The following is a 21,769-nucleotide window of genomic DNA, read 5'->3' as shown; positions in this document are numbered from 1 at the left end:
CACATGTTCAATAATGGGACGTAACAGCCTTAAATGGATATTACGCTTTTAAATGCCGACTGTGGCTGCATGATATACGATAGTGATATCCCTTGATATGAGATTTGACACGACAACCCAAATCCCGTTACGTGCAAGCTGTTAAATGCACAACATTTGGGTGTTATTTCCTCATGATGGTTATTCAGTGCAAAACACAATTATCTCTCAACAAAACGTTATTTTCATGAAATCCCTTATCGATATTTTATCAAAATCAACGCGGCCGCCGATGGATAAGTTGTTTAAGACGGCGCAATTCGCTGTGAGCTGCGTCCCTTAGACATACCTGGATTCTATGATCGTGGGTTCGATCCCGAGATTCGCCTTCATAATGTTTCGAGATTTGACGAGAACGTGCTCGTGGGTTTCACCAAAGTGGTAGACCCGTGAAGATCCGGGGTAGAATAGGTCTTCAGCAACCCATGCTTGCAGTAAAAGGCGACTATGCTTATCGTAAAAGGCGACTAACGTCATCGTTCCCAATTGCGTGGATCGATGCTCATGATATTAATCACTGGATTGTCTGGTCCAGACTCGATTATTTACAGGCCGCCGTCATATAGCTGGAATATTGCTGAGTGCGGCGTTTAACAACAAACCAACCAACCAACCACCCAACCAAAGTGGTAAACGTCTAAAACCTACATCACTTCATGTTTTGCTCACACATCAAGCTGGCGTGACGTGCGTGATGTACTGGTAATACGGCGTTAAACACAATTCACTCAATCTTTAACTAACAGTCACAAAATATGAATTAATCTTGGATTATGGGAGCATTTGATACATTATCTAGCCTGTTTCACAGTCCCTTAACCATATCATTTACCCCTCCGCCCTGTCCTTATTGAAGCCTTAATAAGTGAGTGAGTACGGTTTTACGCCGCTTTTAGCAATATTCCAGCAATATCACGGCGGGGAACACCAGAAATGGGCTTCACACATTGTACCCATGTCGGGAATCGAACCCGGGACTTTGGCGTGAAGAACGAACGCTTTAACCACTAGGCCACCCGTCCGCCCCCAATCCCAAGCCCAAGCCCTAAATGAAGCAAGTCTACACTGTCCACAAGTTCAGGATCTCCCATCTCACTGGAGCTCATTAAATGAAGTTATTTTTTCCATAAAAGTATATATTTTCAGAGACAAAGTTTTAGTCTATGATATTACTTAAAAACAGGGGCGATGGGGTAGCCTTGTGGTTAAAGCGTTCGCTCGTCACGCCGAAGACCCAGGTTCGATTCCCCACATAGGTACAATGTGTGAAGCCCATTTTCTGGTGTCCCCCGCCGTGATGGACCCGTGAAGATTCCGGGGTCTTCAGCAGCCCATGCTTGCCGTAAAAGGCGACTATGCTTGTCGTAAAAGGCGACTAACGGGATCGGGTAGTCAGGCTCGCTGACTTGGTTGATGCATGTCAATGATCCCAATTGCGTGGATCGATGCTCATGATATTAATCACTGGATTGTCTGGTCCATTACTGTCCGATTATTTACAGACCGCCGTCATATAGCTGGAATATTGCTGAGTGCGGCGTTAAACAACAAACCAACCAACCAACCCGCCGTGATATTGCTGGAATATTAGGAAAAGCGGCGTTAAACTATACTCACTCACTTGAAAAACAATAAAAATTAAAAGTAATAGATCGGAAAATGCCAGCGAGGCATTCCATGTAATATGACGCGTTTATCTTGATACTGAGAAGGAATAAATGGCAGACAGAACATGAACCGGAGTATTTCCACGTAGACCGGAAATGCATGTCACATAAACATGGGCACATGCGCATAAACATCGCCCAGCTGGCATTCACGCCCATTATATTCCGAGGGACCGTGGTAGGTCTAGTTCCCAGATCACTCAAGGGGTCTTTGTATTATGTATACGCATAATACGTCTAATGACAGTCGCACAGTGTATCTACATAGTTGTCGGTTGTCATGGAAACAAGATGCAGAACACCTGTGCACCATAAACAGATAACCCATGCATATGTCCGGTGGTCGTGACCAAATGCCTACAGATTATGCACTGCATGTGATCTTTTTGCAGCATCCCATTTGGTACTTTTCCGCATCTGTTGCCAGGCAGCCATGTAAACAACGTGTAAGGGATCCTCGTGAGGTCCGTGCGGAAGCGAAACATAAACATAGCTTAAATACCACGAAGTAAAATGAGTCCATGTGCTTCCGCTAAACAAAAGAGTGCAGTCGGCATGACCCGCAGCGTTGTTCACCAGATATTATAATAAAGGGCGTGGGATATATTATACAAATACAGAGGGAATTTAATTATCAGCATAACCTATGTTTCACGCTTGGTGGCATTTGTCAAGCTCGAGGCTTTTTCATACGTTCCACGCCCGACCAAATCCGAGCCATTCTGGCACCAGAAGAAATATATTTATCAATTCATTTTTGGAACAGATGAGAATGTCGAAAAAATGAATATAAGGACTGGTTTGAATAAATACAATTTATATTGCCAATGCTTTATGCAATTATATCAGTGTATTTGTGTTGGGTTTACTTCTTTTTAGGTAATACGTTTTAAACATAGGTGTTATACATTTCATAACAAATCCGGCCTTGATCATGCATTTTACTTTTAAACGACAATACGTATTTCAACATGCATGTACGGTTTAGTATATCGCACAAGTCGACATACCTTTCGAATTCCACATGTCAAAATGTGTTCCAGAAGGCCAGACAAGACAAGTCTCAAAATACTCTCTTTTTTTAATTTCGCCTGTCTTCATTACCATTCAAATGTCAAGTTGTTTTTATCCTGTGGACAGTTTTGGGATAGACCACAATTTTGTTTGTTTTTTTCCCAATAACGATCAACCTTTGAGATTGTTTATATCGCAACCTTCTGGACATAGAATTTAATTCATATGTAATTAATATTGCTCCGACATCTGGATTAAAACATTTAGAGTCTCCCAAACAAAAGGTCACACTGACCCTCAGGTGTCGATGAAGAGTGTCAAGACAGAATATTCCAGGCGCACATCGCTAAAACAATCAAGATCCATATTATTTCGAGAAACTTAGTTTTTAAAGGTGTATTTACTTCGCTAACGCTTTAAGCGTCGTCTGATCTTGTTTCAAATTAAATGTTCTGAAAGGCAATCAGGACAGTACAGATAGGGGCGGTGGGGTAGCCCAGTGGTTAAAGTGTTCGCTCGTCACGCCGAAAACTCTGGTTCCATTCCCCACATGGGTACAATATCAGCTGTTGTAGCAATGATATCAGCAGCAGCTGTAGCAATGATATCGGGAGCAGCTGTAGCATTTCTATCAGCAGCAGTTGTAGCATTGATATCAGCAGCAGTTGTAGCAATGATGTCGACAGCAATTGTAGCAATGATATCAGTAGTTGTAGCAATGACATCAGTAGTTGTAGCAATGACATCAGTAGTTGTAGCAATGATATCAGTAGTTGTAGCATTGATATCAGCAGCAGTTGTAGCAATGATGTCGACAGCAATTGTAGCAATGATATCAGTAGTTGTAGCAATGACATCAGTAGTTGTAGCAATGACATCAGTAGTTGTAGCAATGATATCAGTAGTTGTAGCATTGATATCAGCAGCAGTTGTAGCAATGATGTCGACAGCAATTGTAGCAATGATATCAGTAGTTGTAGCAATGATATCAGTAGTTGTAGCAATGATATGAACAGCAATTGAGCCAATCAACAGCAGTTGGGTGCGATGTTGCAGAGATGATATTTGCAAAGACGAATCGTCAAATCCTTTCAAAAATGTATCAGACCCAGAGAATAATAGGCGTGTGCGTTGGTTATTTTAAATAAATGGATGTCTGTCACATGGTGTGTCATTTCAACGATGACATGACATTTCATATAAAAAAACCTTGTCATTTCAAAGATGCGATTAGTCCTCGTTATCTCCAGCGAGCGTATGACTTTAAGTATGTCGATCAAAGAATCCTTCCTTGATATTTTTTGTTTTTATAGGTATAGTTTGTTTGATAAAAAATATACCAAAGCTACAATAACAATACTGAATAACACGTGGTTGTTAATGGCAACCTTGTTGTGCTTAGAAAATACCCATGTACACTTATTTACACAGCACATTCGTGTCCAACTCGTGTTATTCCGGGACAAGCCGACTCGTGTCCCTCTCATGGCCATTTTTGTGACCGGGTTCCGTCTTAGCGCAAACGGGCATACCTAAACCAAATGTCAACTCGTTGCGTAATGGTTCACATATTATTTCCCCATGTATTATATATATTTCAGATGCAATTTAAAGCACATTGGGACGTGCAGAATTATACTGTATGACTGAACATATTTAACTGTGTCTTGGGTTTATTTTTAGATGCAAGACATGTAAAATCAAAAAATATTTCTGAGGGATTCTTTGACGAAGAACTTGAAATCATACGCGCATTCTGATTTGTTTGTCGTATTTTCGCACATAACATTCATCGATAGGGGGACGAGTCTTCTTGCAGGTTACGGAAAGGGGCGAGTGGTGACGAATGCAGGTTACGGAAAGGGGCGAGTGGTGACGAATGTACACAGCAAAGGCGGTTGTGGTTGAATATCTATTATATATATACTTCGCGTTTTCCCGAAGACAGATCCAAGTTGAGAAAGGGAGGGACGAGATTCGTTATTTGTCCAGACCTAAATGTCACGAGTGGTGACGAATGTATCCTTCGGCTTGTCCAGTAATTATACGAGTGGTCAAGTGTTGGGGATTCTTAGGCAGTACAGGTACCGAATACCCTGACGCAGGGATGACGTAAGCGCAGACTAATGCGGATCGGTTGGTCACAGTGGCTGACCTGGCATTATTGCGTGTCATCTTACCCCGACAGCGGAGGAAAGTGGCTCATAATATCAACCATTGGTTTGTCTGTCCCAGTCTCGATTAGTTAGCGACCGTTGGAATACTGCTGAGAGCGACGTTAAACAACGTTCACTGACTCATTCACTCTCACTATGAGAGAAACGTTTCAGTTTGTAGCTGTCGCTTTGTTGAAGATATTGTGACGTCGCTCGAATACCTGTACCCACGCACACGATCTCCAAGTGAAAATATACTCCAGTGTTCCGGCGTAGGGATGGTCCAGGCATCTACATACATGTATAACGCGCCCCAATTCGCTGTGCGGAGTTTACAAATGGACTTTATACCCATGTGGGAATCGAACCCTGGTCTTGGGCCTGACGAGCAAACACTTTAACCACTGGACTGCCGGACAGCCCCTCATGGTGTATGAGGCATCAATGTGACCCCGTCCCCAAGGTGTGCCGCAAACCTCTGCTCGTGGATTCGAATCCAACATTTGCCCTGATGGTGTTTCTAGGTATGTCAGCACCATACCCGTGCTCGTTGGTTTCGCCAAAGCGGTAGACGTCTAAGACCACGACCACTTTCAGCTTTCCCCTCACATCAAGCTGACACGCCGTGATATAACTGGAATATTGTTAAAGTGAACCAATAGACTCACTCACTCATTCTATACAAATGACATAAAACCTATCATATCTTTGCCGCCAGCTCCACTTCGAAACGTGATGCATTCGTTCTCTCTGTAAACAGAGTGATGAAAAAATCCTCTTAATAGCATTCCATAGGCTAGTAATTACTGCATGAAGACACGCAAAATACGAGTTGAAGCAAAAATATTCTCATTTTGTTTCGAGAAATTAACGTCAACAGTTACTACGTAAGGAGCAAGTTGATAATCAGCTGGACTTGTAACACCGATCAGAGACGCATTAAGCAAAAACCGATAACGCCTGCACACAAATATTGGTCATAAATCAAAACTACAGGGAAAGACAAACGCCGAATAAACAACAGCAACACACTCGAACATTATTAATTACGACCAATATGATCGTGTCTTCATGTTCTATTACAGACACCGAATTTGTTCTGCCGAACGACCAATAATCGCAACATGTGTATTCTGGCATCGTTCCTCCATCGCAAGTCCCATCGGAATAACCTATACAGTTAGCTGCGTTCTCTCAACAAAGGCAGTACAGCGCTCTGACAGCACAGGCCGTCGAACAATGGGCCCTGACTCGCGTCTAACTGTGAGTGTTGAACTGGTCGTCAGCTGATCTGTACACGATCGTTGGGCGAGTGGGAGAGTTCCATATTCTCTGTGCACTCCTGCTAACACCACGGCAACTCCTTAGTGGATATGTGCTGCTCCTAGGAAAAGCGCGGGAAACTGTCGTCTGCTTTATTCCCCGTTTCAAGAGTTCTCGAGTTTCATCGTCTGCTGACGAACTGCCGGCTGTTTTCGTCAGTAGAGATCGTCTCCCGGCCGATCAACACATGGATACAGAACCTCTTTAAGATGTAAGAGGACCATTTGGAATTTTATTATAAACTGTCATCGCCAAGAAAAAAATGGATTCAATGGATTGGATACGATGCTTTTTGTGCGTGATTTTTATTTCAGCTGTTGATGGATATATCCGAAACCAAGGTACGTTAACCTTTAAACATCAGGGTCAGCTCTTTTCATTTATCTCTTACCCAACTGGGTTCTATTGTCAAGAGCAACCATGCAGGGAGGGATGACAGGGAAGTGTATTCACGAACCTAGATTTACCTATACACTGGCGTTTAATCCTGCTTCACAGACCATGACAACTCGTGCAGTGTGTACATGTCGAGTGTTATCAGATATGAATAAAATTCATATGTATGCATCCTCACGTAGATACGGTACACTATTATATATCAGTTAAACCATTGTCGCGATGTTAGCTTTGCGTTGAACGTTGATAAGAATGTAAGTCTTTCACCGTGTTTGTTCCTTCAAAATTAGCTAATATGAATGAAATATTATTGGTTGTACATTGCTTGTACACATCAACAAGTTGACTTTATCTCATTATTATGAAAGTCAATGTTGACACATTAATTGGAACACGGATTTGACTGGGGCGGCAATACGTTTTTATCGATTTCATCCCATTAATCAACCTATTCGTGCTGTTACCAGAAGAACTAGTTTGACAGTTTTGATTCTTGCTTGATTTGGTTAACATAACCATTTATTTCAGTAAGAAGAGCTAATAACGGATATTTTAAGAACAAACCATCCATACAGAGCCATTTTACACACTTTGAGGCCCCTGGGTCTGCATGTCAGCAGCAATCTCCATCGTTAATTTCAATCGTGTGAAAACTAGTCTAAACTTAAACCCATGTGTACAGGTCGATGTTGAACAGCGCCGTCCTTCCAGTGATGTATTTATACCTCTGTGTTGATGGTGGGGAAAGTTACCAGTATCGCACTGGATCTGTACCCAAGGGCATTGAATGTTAGATACCACATCTTCATAACACTATCACATCTAACCCAGATGTAATACCGGGGCATCAATAAACCCAACTCGCCAACCCAGCCTCAAGATATAGAGGTTCAATTCTGCATGTGCTCAATCCAATAACGGGCCCCATTCAGAGAAACAATTGATTTCTCACTCCGAAGGAGTTTATACAAATGTATCATATTTGCTATTGGTTTTATGGTTTTTCTATTGATCAGTCGGAAAAGAATTTGCTAGCTTTCCTTCCAACTCCTGTCTTCAAACCACGATCGTTTTGACGCAGTTTTCCACGCAACGTATATGAACTGAGAGCTTCGCCTGTACAGTACGTTACGGTTAATGGGAATTTGATTGCTTCGTGTACTACATTATAAGAAACAGGTCGCTTGTTGAGATCCTAACCGATGCGCGAGGACCACATCAACCAGCTGCGCTGTTCAATGTTACAGTGTTCGTAAGCTGTTAAAGGTTATGCAGTGGTCCGGCCGTTTCCGTGTTTAGCCCCCTATTAACGCCACTGGGCGAAGTTGTGTAAACAGGACATACGATTTATGTGAAAAAAAAGTGTAATAAGTTATTAAATAAATACGTGGCTACATAACACAAACAGTCAGTGCTTTCATCTTTGTTTTTGGACTGGCTTTTTAACAGCTGGGTCATATTAATGTTGCGCAGCAGCCACAACCCAGTAATTTGCACGAGTCTCTTTGTTTGGTGAGAATTCGGTGCATTTAACAGTTTAGCGTGATGGATAATAAGTTCAAACGAGGACTGTTCCTAAACACAAAAGACTTCGTACGTGCGTTTTAAGAGAATGGAATTCAATTTGAATACGTAATACTATTATTCATGCGTTATCCACACCCACTGAGTGAGTCAGTGTGTTGAATATGAATATCAGTTATTATTGTGATCTCATAATGATAAAAATAATCTTAAAATTCGCGTTTGTTTGATTTCAAGAGGAGTCCCATCTAAAAAACGAACAACACTCTTCATACCAATGACTTCATATCATCTAAGCAGTAAGAGTTTTATCATAACGTTGTTATTATTGCTAATACAAGATAATGTGGATCTACTTTCTTACAATTCTAGCGGCATTTCGGTAAAGATTCTAACACCATCATCAATCAGCTTCGTTATTACTGTACGTGGACGTAAACGCCGATTTATTATTTAAATGGACAGTGTTAAACTTTAGGACCGCTTGACATGGGTTAGAGGCTTAATTTAACTGAGTCACGTCTTTCAAACTACTACATCGCTCACTCCCCGTCAGTACTGACGTCGCCTTCACTGCGACCTTGTAGGGTTATCCCCCGTGAAATCTATTTAGCATTAGAACTAAAGCCTCAGCCCCGCGAGGGTTAAGTCACGCATGTAGACAAGGCAAGGTCATTGTAAGGGAGGAATTCGGTGCTGGATATAGGATATACGTCACGATTCCGTAAACAGCTTTGTTGAATGTTAATTGCGTATCGTTATAGATAAACGATGGTCCGGTCGAGGTAGCTCGTTACCTATTGTTATAAATGCACTTGTTTAAAATTCCTCGGATAGTTTGAGGCGCACATTTCTTATTGTTGTTGTTTTGGTAGATATGTATGTTTTTTATTACTGGTGCCATCGAATGTAATAAACATGTAAGTCGGGTCGTGTGTTGCGGCAAGTTCACAGTTGAATGCGTGCTTTCGTGGAGACTTTCAAACTAGGCAGGCACGAGGCGATGTTTCTGCGTGTTTAGTTCTTGTAGCACAGGATATGGGTTAAATAATGTATTAGGTCTATCTTAACGTGATTTACACATACAGGTGATCTAATTTATCAGGTGGAGTGGTTAATGTGGGTAGGGTATTAGAGAACACGGGCCGGGAGTTCAACCATTCAGATGACACTTGACAGATGGCGATACGGGAGGCCGCTTTGGTGGTAAATAGTTTCTGACGAGTATAATCTCTCGGGGGTTGTTAAGATATATGTTGCACTCCTAGTCGACAATAGAGTTAGAGTGGGTGGGTGAATGGTGTTTTACGCCGCTGTCACCATGCAATACGCCAGTTAGGCGGCATAGCATATTTCAACCTGGCTAATGAGTGAGTAGGGTTTTACGCCGCTTTTAGCAATATTCCACCAATATCACGACGGGGGACATCAGAAATGGGCTTCACACATTTTACCCATGTCGGGAATCGAGCCCGGGTCTTCGGCGTGACGACAAACGCTTAAACCACTAGGCTACCCGACCACCCCTAACCTGGCTAAGCGTACATGTTATTGGTAGTATGGGCAACGATCAACGTTGTCTAGGTAGGATGACAAACGTCGGTCATGTTAAACATTGTAGACTTCCGACGCTCATTAGTCCTCTCTTTCGGCAGGTGTGGGCACTGGGGACGTACTGTGTGTGTACTCAGCGCCTGCCCCACCCCTAGTCCATCCCCGGTCTAGTTCAATCCCCCTCTTGTTGCAACCCTCAGTAAAAGAGAAATTGTGAAGTGTCACTTTCATCCTAAAGGTGCGATTATTCTCTCCGACATCGCGGCAGTTTTCAATATGTCACCCCGATCTGCCGTCCGTGGTCCCATCCTCCTCCCAGATGCACCAAATATTGAGTTCCTGTAGTAATATCCAACTATTCAACATCGCCAGTAAGCCACCCATATCCAACCCAAGCGATGGCTGAAGTCCAAATAAGTCCAGACCTTTCCCCTGACCCAGACAAGGCCTGGGTCTATACCCCAGACCCCACACTCGCAGGGCATCAGTCCCAGATGTCCCAAAAGATCATATTCAGCAACGATCAAGACCCTCCCATCAGCCCAGACCCTATACAGTAAATTTCAGACCCTAAAAGTACGTCATCAAAGATCTAAGTGTACGTCATGAAAGACCTAGGTATACGTTATCAAAGACCTAAGCGAACGTCATCAACGACCTAGGTGTACCCCATCAAAGAGCCAAGTGTAAGTCATCAAAGACCTAGGTATACGTTATCAAAGACCTAAGTGAACGTCATCAACGATCAAAGTGTACGTCATCAACGAGCCTCCAATTAACCTCCAACAAATGTACAGACCAATAACACGTCCCAGCACATAGACCAAAATAGACTTAGCTAGCCGTCACCCAGACCAATGCCCTACCCTCCATTAGACTGAACATATAGTCCCTGAAACATAACTATGTACAGTAAACTACGGTTATAACGAACTCAAAGGGAACTAATTTAAGTTCGTTATAACCGTAATTCGTTATAAGCATATATACAGCATTACTACAGCATATAGTCGGGACTAAAAAGTTAGTTCGTTATATCCGTTAGTTCGTTGTAAGCGTGTTCGTTATAACCGTAGTTTACTGTATAAGGTTTAATGCAAATTAATCTGCAAAGGAACCCCGAGTAAGGAACCACCTTTAATATTGTATGTCAGTCAAGAGATAAAAAGAGTATGAGTATAGACTGCTAGATCTGTGAAGTAGACACAATTTATGGAAAACAACTTCTTTAATACTGTAAAACCTGCCACACGCCATCAATCAACATAAATCAAGGCTATTCCATCTCATCCGTCTCCTGGGGCGGTCGGGTAGCCTAGTGGTTAAAGCGTTCGCTCGTCACGCCGAAGACCCGGGTTCGATTCCCGACATGGGTACAACGTGTGAAGCCCATTTCTGGTGTCCTCCGCCATGATATTGGTGGAATATTGTTAAAAGCGGCGTAAAACCATACTCACTCACTCATCCGCCCACTATGAAGTCATTAAGCAATAATCACTTATCCTGTTTAATTGGCTTCATGTTCCCATTGGCTTCCACCTATGTGTTCTCTGTCCATCGTGTTGTGACAGTATTATCCTTCTGTTGTAATTACCTACTCATGTTATTCCACCCATGTATGCAATTATTGTTACTGTTAATCCCCCACCGATATATATTGTGTACAATGTCCCTCATTCAGTCTTGCTTGACAACGGTATAAGGATCTATACCGAAACGTCGCTTTTTACAGTATTAAAGAAGTTGTTATCCATAAATTGTGTCTACTTTGTCATCCTCCAACTTCTAAGTAATGCCTATCAAACAATAGATCTGTGAAGGGGCTGCTTTATTAATATAAGCTTTTGGGCCTGGAAGAGCGTCTCCTCTACATGTTATAGGAAATATCTCGAAATCTTTGTCCTTTCCTCATGTCGGGAATCGAACCCGGGTCTTACTGTAAAGTAAAAAAATATCGAGTTCACTTTTCTAAACTAAGTAACCATAAATTAAATATTGAACTTGGAAGACATACAAAGCCACCAACCCCACTACATCAGAGGCTATGCTCTACATGTTCAACCATTGATGACGAAAAACACTACTTACTTCACTGTATTAAACACACTCAAGAAAGAAATATACTCTTTGAAAAATTATCCAGACAAAATGTAAATGTAAATGTCCACAGTCATGAAGACAAATTATTTCACTACATCCTGTCAAATAATGAAGCAGTCAATATCAACTGCATTTGTTTCCATATCTATCATGTCAAACAATAAATACCCCTTTATAATCAACCGTTGACATTTAATGTATAATAATATAATTAAATATGTAATATTGATTGTTTTGTTATTGTATGTGTCTACAGGAATGTAAATTATGTATGTCTGTATATATGTATATGTGAATCATAATGTCTTGTCTTTTATAATTGCATCTGTACCGTAATGGAACGTTTCTGCAATAAATATTATCTTATTCTATCTTATCTACACAGCACGCCACAACCCACATCAATGCCCTTCAGAAACCCGAGTACGCTAACACTATATGAGGATTTTCAACACCAGACTCTCAATATTCAAAACTGAGCATCTGTCTCCGTCATGTAAACCAAACACTATTTGCTTAGTAGCGCGACAAAGCTCCAAAACTACATTCATTATGTGAAATTATGGGCTGAGCAGAATGGATATAGTTCATGACAGGTGACGTCCAAACAACGCATTCACACGCCCAACATTCGAACAATTAACGAAACAAACAAACACCACCTCCTCCAAACCCCACCCTTCAACAGCTCAAAGCAAACAATAAATTACCCCCTACTTGAATCAAGCAACGCTCGGAGTAATCCAAACATCAGTCCACGGCGAGGTCCACAAAATGTGATGGCCAATATGTCTACACCTGTCATGCCAAGTTACCCTCTTTCTTTGTAGTGTTGATTTAAAGCATCACTCCTACTGTGATACAGTTGTAACTTCAGCGGCTGATTCTGCCCGCGGGGCATGACTTTAAATCTGATCCCCCTTCTCGTTGATGCAGGGTCACGAGTAGGTGGCGCTCTACATATTGCGTAACGGCTTTCTCAGGCCCTTGTCTCGGGACCGACCATTTGAATTTGTGGTGGGGGTGGGGGTTGGGGGTGAATTCTGAAATTACTTGTTTCAGAAGATGTTGGATAAATAATACTCTTCACCGAAGCTGCTGGTTGTGCTGAAATAAATTTAATACGTCGTGGTTTCCCCATAATTGTTAGCTCTTCCATTAAACTAAAACTATCTTAAAGCAGAATTTTAAAAAGTTGGCCCATAATACATAGCGCGTCACACGGGGCTGTAGGGTGGCCTTGTGGTTTACACGTTCACACGTAATGCCGAAGACCAGGTTCGACTCTGACATGGGTAGACACCAATAACGGGATCGGGTTGTCAGGCACGATGACTTGGTTGATACATGTCATCGTATCCAAATTGCGTATACCGATGCTTATGATGTCAATCACTGGATTGTCTGGTCAAGACTCGATTATTTACAGACCGCCTTCATATACTAGAATATTGCTGAGTACGACGTTAAACAAGAAATAAACAGACACCACTATTTGCTCTCCCAAGTCGTGATATGGATGTAATAAATTGCTAAAAGCCTACTAACTGGTTTCTAAGTAATTTAATTTAATCTGCATCAGTTGTGTTAGGAGCAAAATATTATTTCTTGATTAATATTTGAAGCGGTTTGTCTATTATTGCGAAAATACGTGCTCTTATAAATGTATTTTGTCCGTTGTCAAATGTTGCCATGTGTGTTATATCAGCAGTGCAAGGATACTTTGATATTGGGTTCGAATCCCAGATCATTGTCCTTGGGTCCTCAGTACCTGATCTTGCTGATCTTCACTCAGTATCCGGATTCCCCCCCCCCCCCCCCCCCCCCCCCATACACACACACATTAAGCTGTCTTGTCGTAAGTGGTGATTCATCACTGTAACCTATGCCACGACACAAGCAATTATACCGGTTGGTCATGCATCGTTACATGTGTGAATAACAATAATGAAATTAAGTCAAAAAGAAAAACACAAATTAATTGAGAAACAGAATATATACACACCAATGACAATACTCATTTCCACACTTTCTCTATAAATATGCTAAACCACTGACCCATATTTACATATTAGTAACATATAACATATATATATATAACAAGTATATAGCAAGCATATTACAGTAAAATATTCTGTAAAAGGTAATAAAACTGTAATTATGCAGCAGAATAATATTTTGAAAAGCTCAAATGCAATATGCATATTTGTTTGTGTTTTCTTAACGCCGCACTCAGCAATATTCCAGCTATATGACGGCGGTCTGAGAAATAATCGAGTCTTGACCAGACAATCCAGTGATTGACATCACGAGCATCGATCCACGCAATTGGGGGACGATGACATGCATCAACCAAGTCAGCGAGCTCGAAAACTTGATTAGATTTCCGAGATATTGGATTATTTTCAAAGGATACAATTCACGAGATGCAATGTTATTTCCTAACATAATGCAGACACGTGTATGTATGAATCATATCATGAACACCCTTGTTAAGTGCTGTTTGGTAACAGGTGGGAGAAGCGTCAATAGAATTATAATTAATTCTGCCACAAATATATTTCAATATATGCGTAGACTGAGCGTGATGCACTTCGGAGCCCCAGAGATCGTATTTGAATAATAATTCTGAATCGATTTGTATTCCGGTATACTGACGAATTTCTAAAACGCTCCAGTTGGGATATTTTGGAGAATGAGAGTGTGTATGATTTTACGCCGCCTTGATCAATATTCCAGTTATATTATGACCATCGTCAATATTTCACGTGTTTGTATGCACTACGTTCCTCCATCGTGCTTTGTTTGTTTGTTTGTTTGTTTGTTTGTTTGTTTCTTGTTTAACGCCACACTCAGAAATATTCCAGCTATATGACGGCGGTCTGTAAATAATCGAGTCTGATTGACATCATGAGCATCGATCCACGCAATTGGGATACGATGACATGCTTCAACCACGTCAGCGGGCCTGACCACCTGACCCCTAGACTAACATTTAGTCTCTGGAATCTTATATTACACAATATCCTTCTTGACTCTAAAATAAACAAAAATTGCTGTGGAATAGAGCTAGCTTGAGTTGGCTAGACTTGCTTTTGTATGCGTTTTTAGATTGATTTATTTTCATAAAATAAATATTATCCACGGTCATGGTACAGTTGCCTTTTACGGCAAGCATGGGTTGCTGAAGCCCTATTCTACCCCTGATCTTAACCAAATGGTAATCGAACCACGGTCTTAAGGGTGACGAGCACACGTTTTAACCACTCGGCTACAAGAACCCACCATGGTGGCACAATCGTCTAATGCGTTGTGCAGAGTTGCGCCCCCTTGGTGTTATAGAATCCCAAGGTCTTGGGTTTGAATCCCAGTTTCGCCCTGATTATGATTTCAGGTTTGTCAGCACCACGCCATTGATCGTGTGGTAAACGTCTAAGACCTGCATTAATTCAAGCTTTCCAATCGCATCAAGCTGACATATATCTGAAATACTGTTCAACGAGGCGAAAATTCAAGCTCACTCGCTTATGACTGAATGGAATTACAATAACGATATAGGACAGGAGTAAAAACACATGATAATGGGCGTTTAATTTACGCATTAACCAAGCGCCGAAGTATTTCATTGAAGCAAGCCCATCCGCTTATGGCTGAATGACATAACAATGGCTTTAAAGGCTAGGAGTAAAAGCACATGGTAATGGGCGTTTGAATTACGCCTGAACCGAGATCTGGAGTGTTATTACTGAAGCTGAATTTTAAATGGTATGGCAACGCGAAGAAACAAAATACCCGTCAACATTCAAAGACAGTTTCTTCAGGATAATACAGTCCGCATACAGATTCCATGTGGTATGGCCGGAATAATAATGACTGTGCTGCCGTTTACATTTATGCTGATCCGTGATGATTTATGGCGGAATAGATTCCATGTGACGTCACTCACGATTCAATGTATTTATTACTGACTGCCGGGAAAAAGAAAATATACACCCATGTTTGATGGTGGCTTAAAATGATACTACTGGTTTTTCGATGACGATGTGTTTGATACAGTGATACAGATTAGAGGGGGTAGGGGTGGGGGTTGCTTAAGTTTGCGTTATGCTTTGGTCAAATCCAATTTTTAAGTGCGTCAATTCTTGAGGACGGTAGTATATGAACATTCTAATATGATCGATAACTTGGAACCTATTCCCGGTACACAATCGGCTCGTTGGTTCACATTGAGTCCGTTTCGAATGACTATACATGTTGAAAATAGCCGTTAAATCAAATTTCTTCGTAATTAAAACAAGCTGCGATGACACTCGTCCCGTGTTGTCACAACTCAAAATGCCCGCTGACATCTCTCATAATGGATCAAGGGTAATATTGTGAGAACGTGGAGATATAATATACTGGCTAACCGAGGATGATCAGATGTGAGATCTGGCAATTATATAAAAATGACCATCCTCGATTATACAGTGTATTATATCTCCATGATCTTACGACCCGTGAAGATTCCGGGGTAGAATGGGTCTTCAGCAACCCATGCATGCCATAAAAGGTGACTATGCTTGTCGTAAAAGGCGACTAACGGGATCGGGTGGGCAGGCTCGCTGGCTTGGTTGATGCATGTCATCGATCCCAATTGCGTGGATCGATGCTCATGATATTAATCACTTGATTGTCTGGTCCAGACTCGATTATTTACAGAGCGCCGTCATATAGCTTGAATATTGCTGTGTGCGGCGTTAAACAACAAACCAACAAACCAACCATGATCTTACAATAAATACCCTGGATCCATTAGAGAGAGGCATGACATTCGTTCATGATATCAGCCACTGGTTTGCCAGGTCAGATTCGTCATATCGCTTCAGTCAGTGAGTGTGTTCATTTATAACGCCGCTTTCAACCGTATGATATCATGGTGTGTCAACTTGATATCATGGTGTGTCGGCTTGATATAATGGTGTGTCAACTTGATAGCATGGTGTGTCAACTTGATATCATGGTGTGTCAACTTGATATCAGAGAAAATCCAAAGTGATGCACTGGATTGTGTGGTCCAGACTCGATTATTTACAGACCGCCGTCATATAGCTGGAATGTTGCTGAGTGCGGCGTTAAACAACAACACAACCAACCAAAGAGATGCACGTTTTAGATGTATACGATATAACTTTAAAATTGCTGACAATTATAAATGTGATAAACCACCTTGACTAACACTTATTCAATGAAAACATCTTTTCAAAAATATTTCTTTAAAAAAATTATTATTATAATATAATTTCTTTTCTTCGGAAGAACCTTTAATCTTCTGTTGTTTTGATATCATATCATATCATATCATATATGCCTGGTAGGCTTTTAGTTGTATAAAACCCTCAGTCATGGCGCTGGACTATAAATAACCTTATGGCTTCGTTTGTTTTGTGCTTACTTCGTCACGGACTCATCACAGAGTTCTTTGTTAACTTCTTGACTGATCTGGAAACAGCTGAACGTCACTCACAAATGCCCTTTCCACGCGTATTTTTTACAATCAGTTATGGCCGTGTCGACAATTATATGCACGGTGTGTTCCGAAGGCCGTTTTGTTCACTTCGCGACAAAGCCGAGACCGACAGGTGTGCTCCGTACAGCGACAAAGCGTCGCGAGGAGTTCATTTTGCTCCGACAACAAAAGCAGCCTGATTGAAACGTGATAGTGTTTTGTGATCGAAATCAGGACGCACGGAAATCTTACGGAATATTGTGCAAATTAGTTTCTTTGTGAGCGTCACTGCAGTTGGAAGGGAAATCTGTCGACATCAATAAAATAGTGTTTCGAAAATATTGGAAATGCATCGGTTAAACTTAGTGAACAATTAATAGACCTTGGAGCATATAATGTCAGTATCATTAATAATTACAGTGAAACCCCGTTATTGCAGACCCTGTTAATCCGGAAAACTGCCGTTGTCCGTTGGGGACGCAAACTTCTATGCAAGGTCGCGCGTGCGTGCGTGTGTGTGTGTGCGTGCGTGCGTGCGTGCGTGCGGTTGCGTGTGTATGCGCATTTTCATGTGTGCGTGCGTGTGTGCGTGCGTGTGTGCGTAGAAGCTTTGTCATCGTTGTTTAAGGTTTCCCTCGTCACGTTACAGGGCTGGGTTCAAATCACTATACAGGTACAATATAAGAAACCTATTGCTTGTTAAAGAGTTTGAATATTGCTAAACGCGGCGTAAAACCATACTCATCCACTCATTCAAAGATAAAAATGATAGTGAAAGAATGAAATATAAGAAAAGTTTTCATGAAGAGGTGGTATTTGGCATGAATTAACGTATGTGAAAACATCCGATACAATCATTTGGAAGTTGCGTCCCTTAGGTATGTCAGGAACCTATGATCGTCGGTTCAAATTCTGGGGTTTTAGGTTTATTGTTCGATCCCCGGCCACCTCATACCAAAAGACGTTCAAAGATGGTACTTGTTGTTACCCTGCCTGTCGTTCAGCAATAAGGGGATAAAACAAGGACTGGTCGGCTCAGAGTCCGTATACTGAGTGGGGTATTCATGTTAATCTGTGGCATGGTATCTCAGTGGGCTAGCACTTTAAAATCGGTATTAGTTCGGACAAGTACAAGCAGCCACACACACACGCGCACGAATGTCGGACGCATCGTTAAACCCCATTTCACCTATTCCCACAGTAAGCCGACAAACCTTTAGGTTAAACCTAACTCATTCACTCCTGCTGTCTTAATGAACATGAAGAAACTCGATAATCCAGATTTTCTTAACCTGGATGCAATCCCGATTAACGGGGTTTTGGTGTTTCTAGAGTGAATCCAGTTTGACAATGATCGTAATTGTCACAGGCAGCTGGTTACTGAGAAATCGATAAAAGGTTTAACGGTCATTATGTTCAAAGGAAATTTCTTTCATCAAGATCACATCATTAGCCGAGTATCTGCTTTTAGAACAAGCTTTTTCATCAACAGATTTGGCCTTTTTGTTTGAAATCTAATACTGGACGTTTTCAAAATCCTGCCTCAGAGACATTGTCGTACAGCCCTATTTATTCCGGATAGAAACACGCAAGCATCTCACTTAAACATGTCTAAGATATTGTACTCGTGTTTACCATACTGATTATGATGGCGAATAGGATATGCAATATTTATCATTTATGTCAGGTATTAAGTAATTGTAAAATGTACGCACTTTGGTTGAAGCTTCGGATCAAAACATTAATCAATATATCTTAACATTTATGTCATCATCTTTTCTGAGATTACTTTGTAATAAACTGTCGGGCAAAAGAAAGTATACACATGGAAATCTGATGTGACCATGAAATTACAAACGTTATTAAAACGTTACCAGTCTGAAAACAGTCGCCGAAACACTGCAATCGAAGGAACCGATCATTTATTCCTGGGGAAGGGGGTCTCACAGGTTTTTGAAAATAGCATAGCCATCCCCTTATGATTTTGTAATTTTTCGTGACCCATCCCGAAGAGACAAATATGCAAAAGAACTATATTTTTTATCATAAAATGTCCATTATAGTATGACCCTCCAAGAATATATGTTGGTGACCTTTCCCTGATTAACACACACGCGCACGCACACACACACACACACACACACACACACACACACACACACACACACACACACACACACACACACACACAAAAATCACACACACACACACACACACACACACACACACACAAATCACACACACACAAATCACACACACAAATCACACACACACAAATCACACACACACAAATCACACACACACACACAAATCACACACACAATCACACTTGTAACAAGTGAACGGTCCCTCAAGACCTCAAGATTAAAAACACAACTTTGTTACCAGTATCACCCTCGAAAAAACTTTCCTTGTTTGTTTCATTTTTAGCATCAAACATGGATGTACACCATCTTTTTTCCCGACTGTCTATCATGTGGAGCCATAACCGAACAATTTATACACTGTGCAATTTCCTCATACCATGTAAGATAATGTGATATTTTTATATAACGTCTCTCAATTTAGTATTATCGTGAAAAGCATCCTCGATAATCCAGAGAGATATCTTGGTTATAAATGCAACAATCCCTTAAAAAATAATATTGGCACAACCCCGAAATACGCAGAAAAACACCTTTGGCACGTCCCCTCGCCCATTCTATCGAGGGACAAATGGTTCCCCTTGTAAATGACGGCTGTCAGCTCCTTCTTGGTCGTACCGGAGTTGCTGATCGATGGGAGCGTGATAGAGCCACCATGTCGATACCAAGTGATAGGTCTGAGACTACCCAGTTTTCAAGTGTTTACATTCGATAGTGGCCAATACTTACCAACGTCATTTAACAACTAACTTAAGGTCGTATCGAATCAGAACTGTGTACATTGGAACCTCCATTTGCCGTCTATGAGTGTTTAAGAGTATCGTCAGAAATATTGATTTGCCGGTTTAACGAATTGGCGAAAATCACACATATTATTGTTTCGTTTGTAATGCATGATTAATCTAAACCTCTTGATAGACAGTGGGAAAGAAACCTGACGTTCTCCAATACGCTTTTTTGTCTGACTCCGAGCCGACCAGTCCTTGTTTTACCCCTTTAATGCCGAGCGTCAGGCGGGGTAGCATCAAGTACCATTTTTTAACGTCTTTTGATATGAGGCGGCTGGGGATCGAACAACGAATACTCCAGAATTTGAACCGACGATCATAGGTTGCATTCGTCACCACTCGCCCCTTTCCGTAACCTGCAAGTGCGAAAATACGACAAACCAATCAGACTGCGGGTATGACTTCAAGTCCTTCGTCAAAGAATCCCTCAGGAACATTTGTTATTTTAATATGTCTTGCATCTAAAAATATACCCAAGACACAGTTAAATGTGTTCAATCATACTCAGTCTGTATAGTTCCGCATGTCCCGATGTGCTTTAAATTGCATCTGACACATATGTAATATTTGGGGAAATATATGTGAACCATTACGCAACGAGTTGACAATTGTTTTAGGTATGCCCGTTTGCGACGAGTCTTTATTCGGCTTGTCCCGGAATACCACGAGTTGGTTCCGAATGCATAGGTTGCTGACATACCGAAGGGACGCAACTTCCAAATGTAATGTTCCATCACGTTAATTCATGCCAAATTCCACCTCTTCGTGAAAAGATGTCGTTCACTTACTGTTTTGATTTAAAAAATGCTTTATCATAGCTTTCCCCTTATTTATTCCCATGAGTACATTGTCATACTATGCTTTTATTCATCTATGTTCCTCTATTTCTTCCCATCAGTATATGTAATATCATTGTAATATCAGTCTCATCATTTATTTGTTGGAGGCACGGGTGACCCAGTCGTCTAAGGCGCCACGATTCCTGTGTAGAGTTACGTCCCTTGGGCACGCCAGAAACCTATGATTAAGGGTTCGAATCCCGGTTCGCCCCGATTATGATTCTAGGTTTGTCAACACCATACCCATGCTTGTGGGTTTCACCGAAGTGGTAAACGTCTGAGACCTGCATCACTTCGGGCTTTCCTTCCACATTAAGCTGACACGTCCTGATATAACTGGAATACTGTTAAAAGCGACGTTAAACCCACCTCACTCACTCACTCACTCACTCACTCATTTATTTGTGTGCATGGATTGTGAAATAGGACCAGTCGGAATGTCTGAAGAATTCATATAGCAACACCGCAATCCAATTACTGAGACCCAGCCAGAACATATACACCGTGTACCTGTCGCACTGTAGGTTTCAAATGCGCCAAATCATTGGATAAATCATGTGTAAGCATAGCTAGAGAAATGACTCTATGAAAACGCATATTGGAATTTGGGAAATAATTTTTTGAAGCAAATGACTGAAAGCAAAGGAATTGGTATGTGGCAATGAGGTCTTAAGGCATGTCACTTGCAGTAACGTTGTCTGGAGTACGAATTTTCCTTCGCGTTGTCATGCTTGGTA

The 21,769-nt window shown here is 41.3% G+C and overlaps 1 protein-coding gene across 1 annotated transcript in view; it reads left to right on the top strand.

Moving 5' to 3' along the window:
- Positions 1-6,074: 6,074 nt before the first annotated feature.
- The window catches only part of LOC139465017 (uncharacterized), a 179,300-nt gene continuing 163,605 nt past the window's right edge, over positions 6,075-21,769 (top strand). Inside the window, exon 1 of the mRNA XM_071246684.1 lies at positions 6,075-6,540. Within this exon, the coding sequence (XP_071102785.1) occupies positions 6,462-6,540 (79 nt within the window). The 5' untranslated portion in view covers positions 6,075-6,461. The remainder of the gene's footprint in view (positions 6,541-21,769) is intronic.

This window comes from Haliotis cracherodii, unplaced genomic scaffold (assembly GCF_022045235.1).
Source record: "Haliotis cracherodii isolate W230 unplaced genomic scaffold, xgHalCrac1.p SCAF_17, whole genome shotgun sequence".
Lineage (NCBI taxonomy): Eukaryota > Metazoa > Mollusca > Gastropoda > Lepetellida > Haliotidae > Haliotis > Haliotis cracherodii.
Note: the sequence above shows the minus strand (reverse complement) of the source record. Positions and strands in the feature narration are given on the sequence as shown.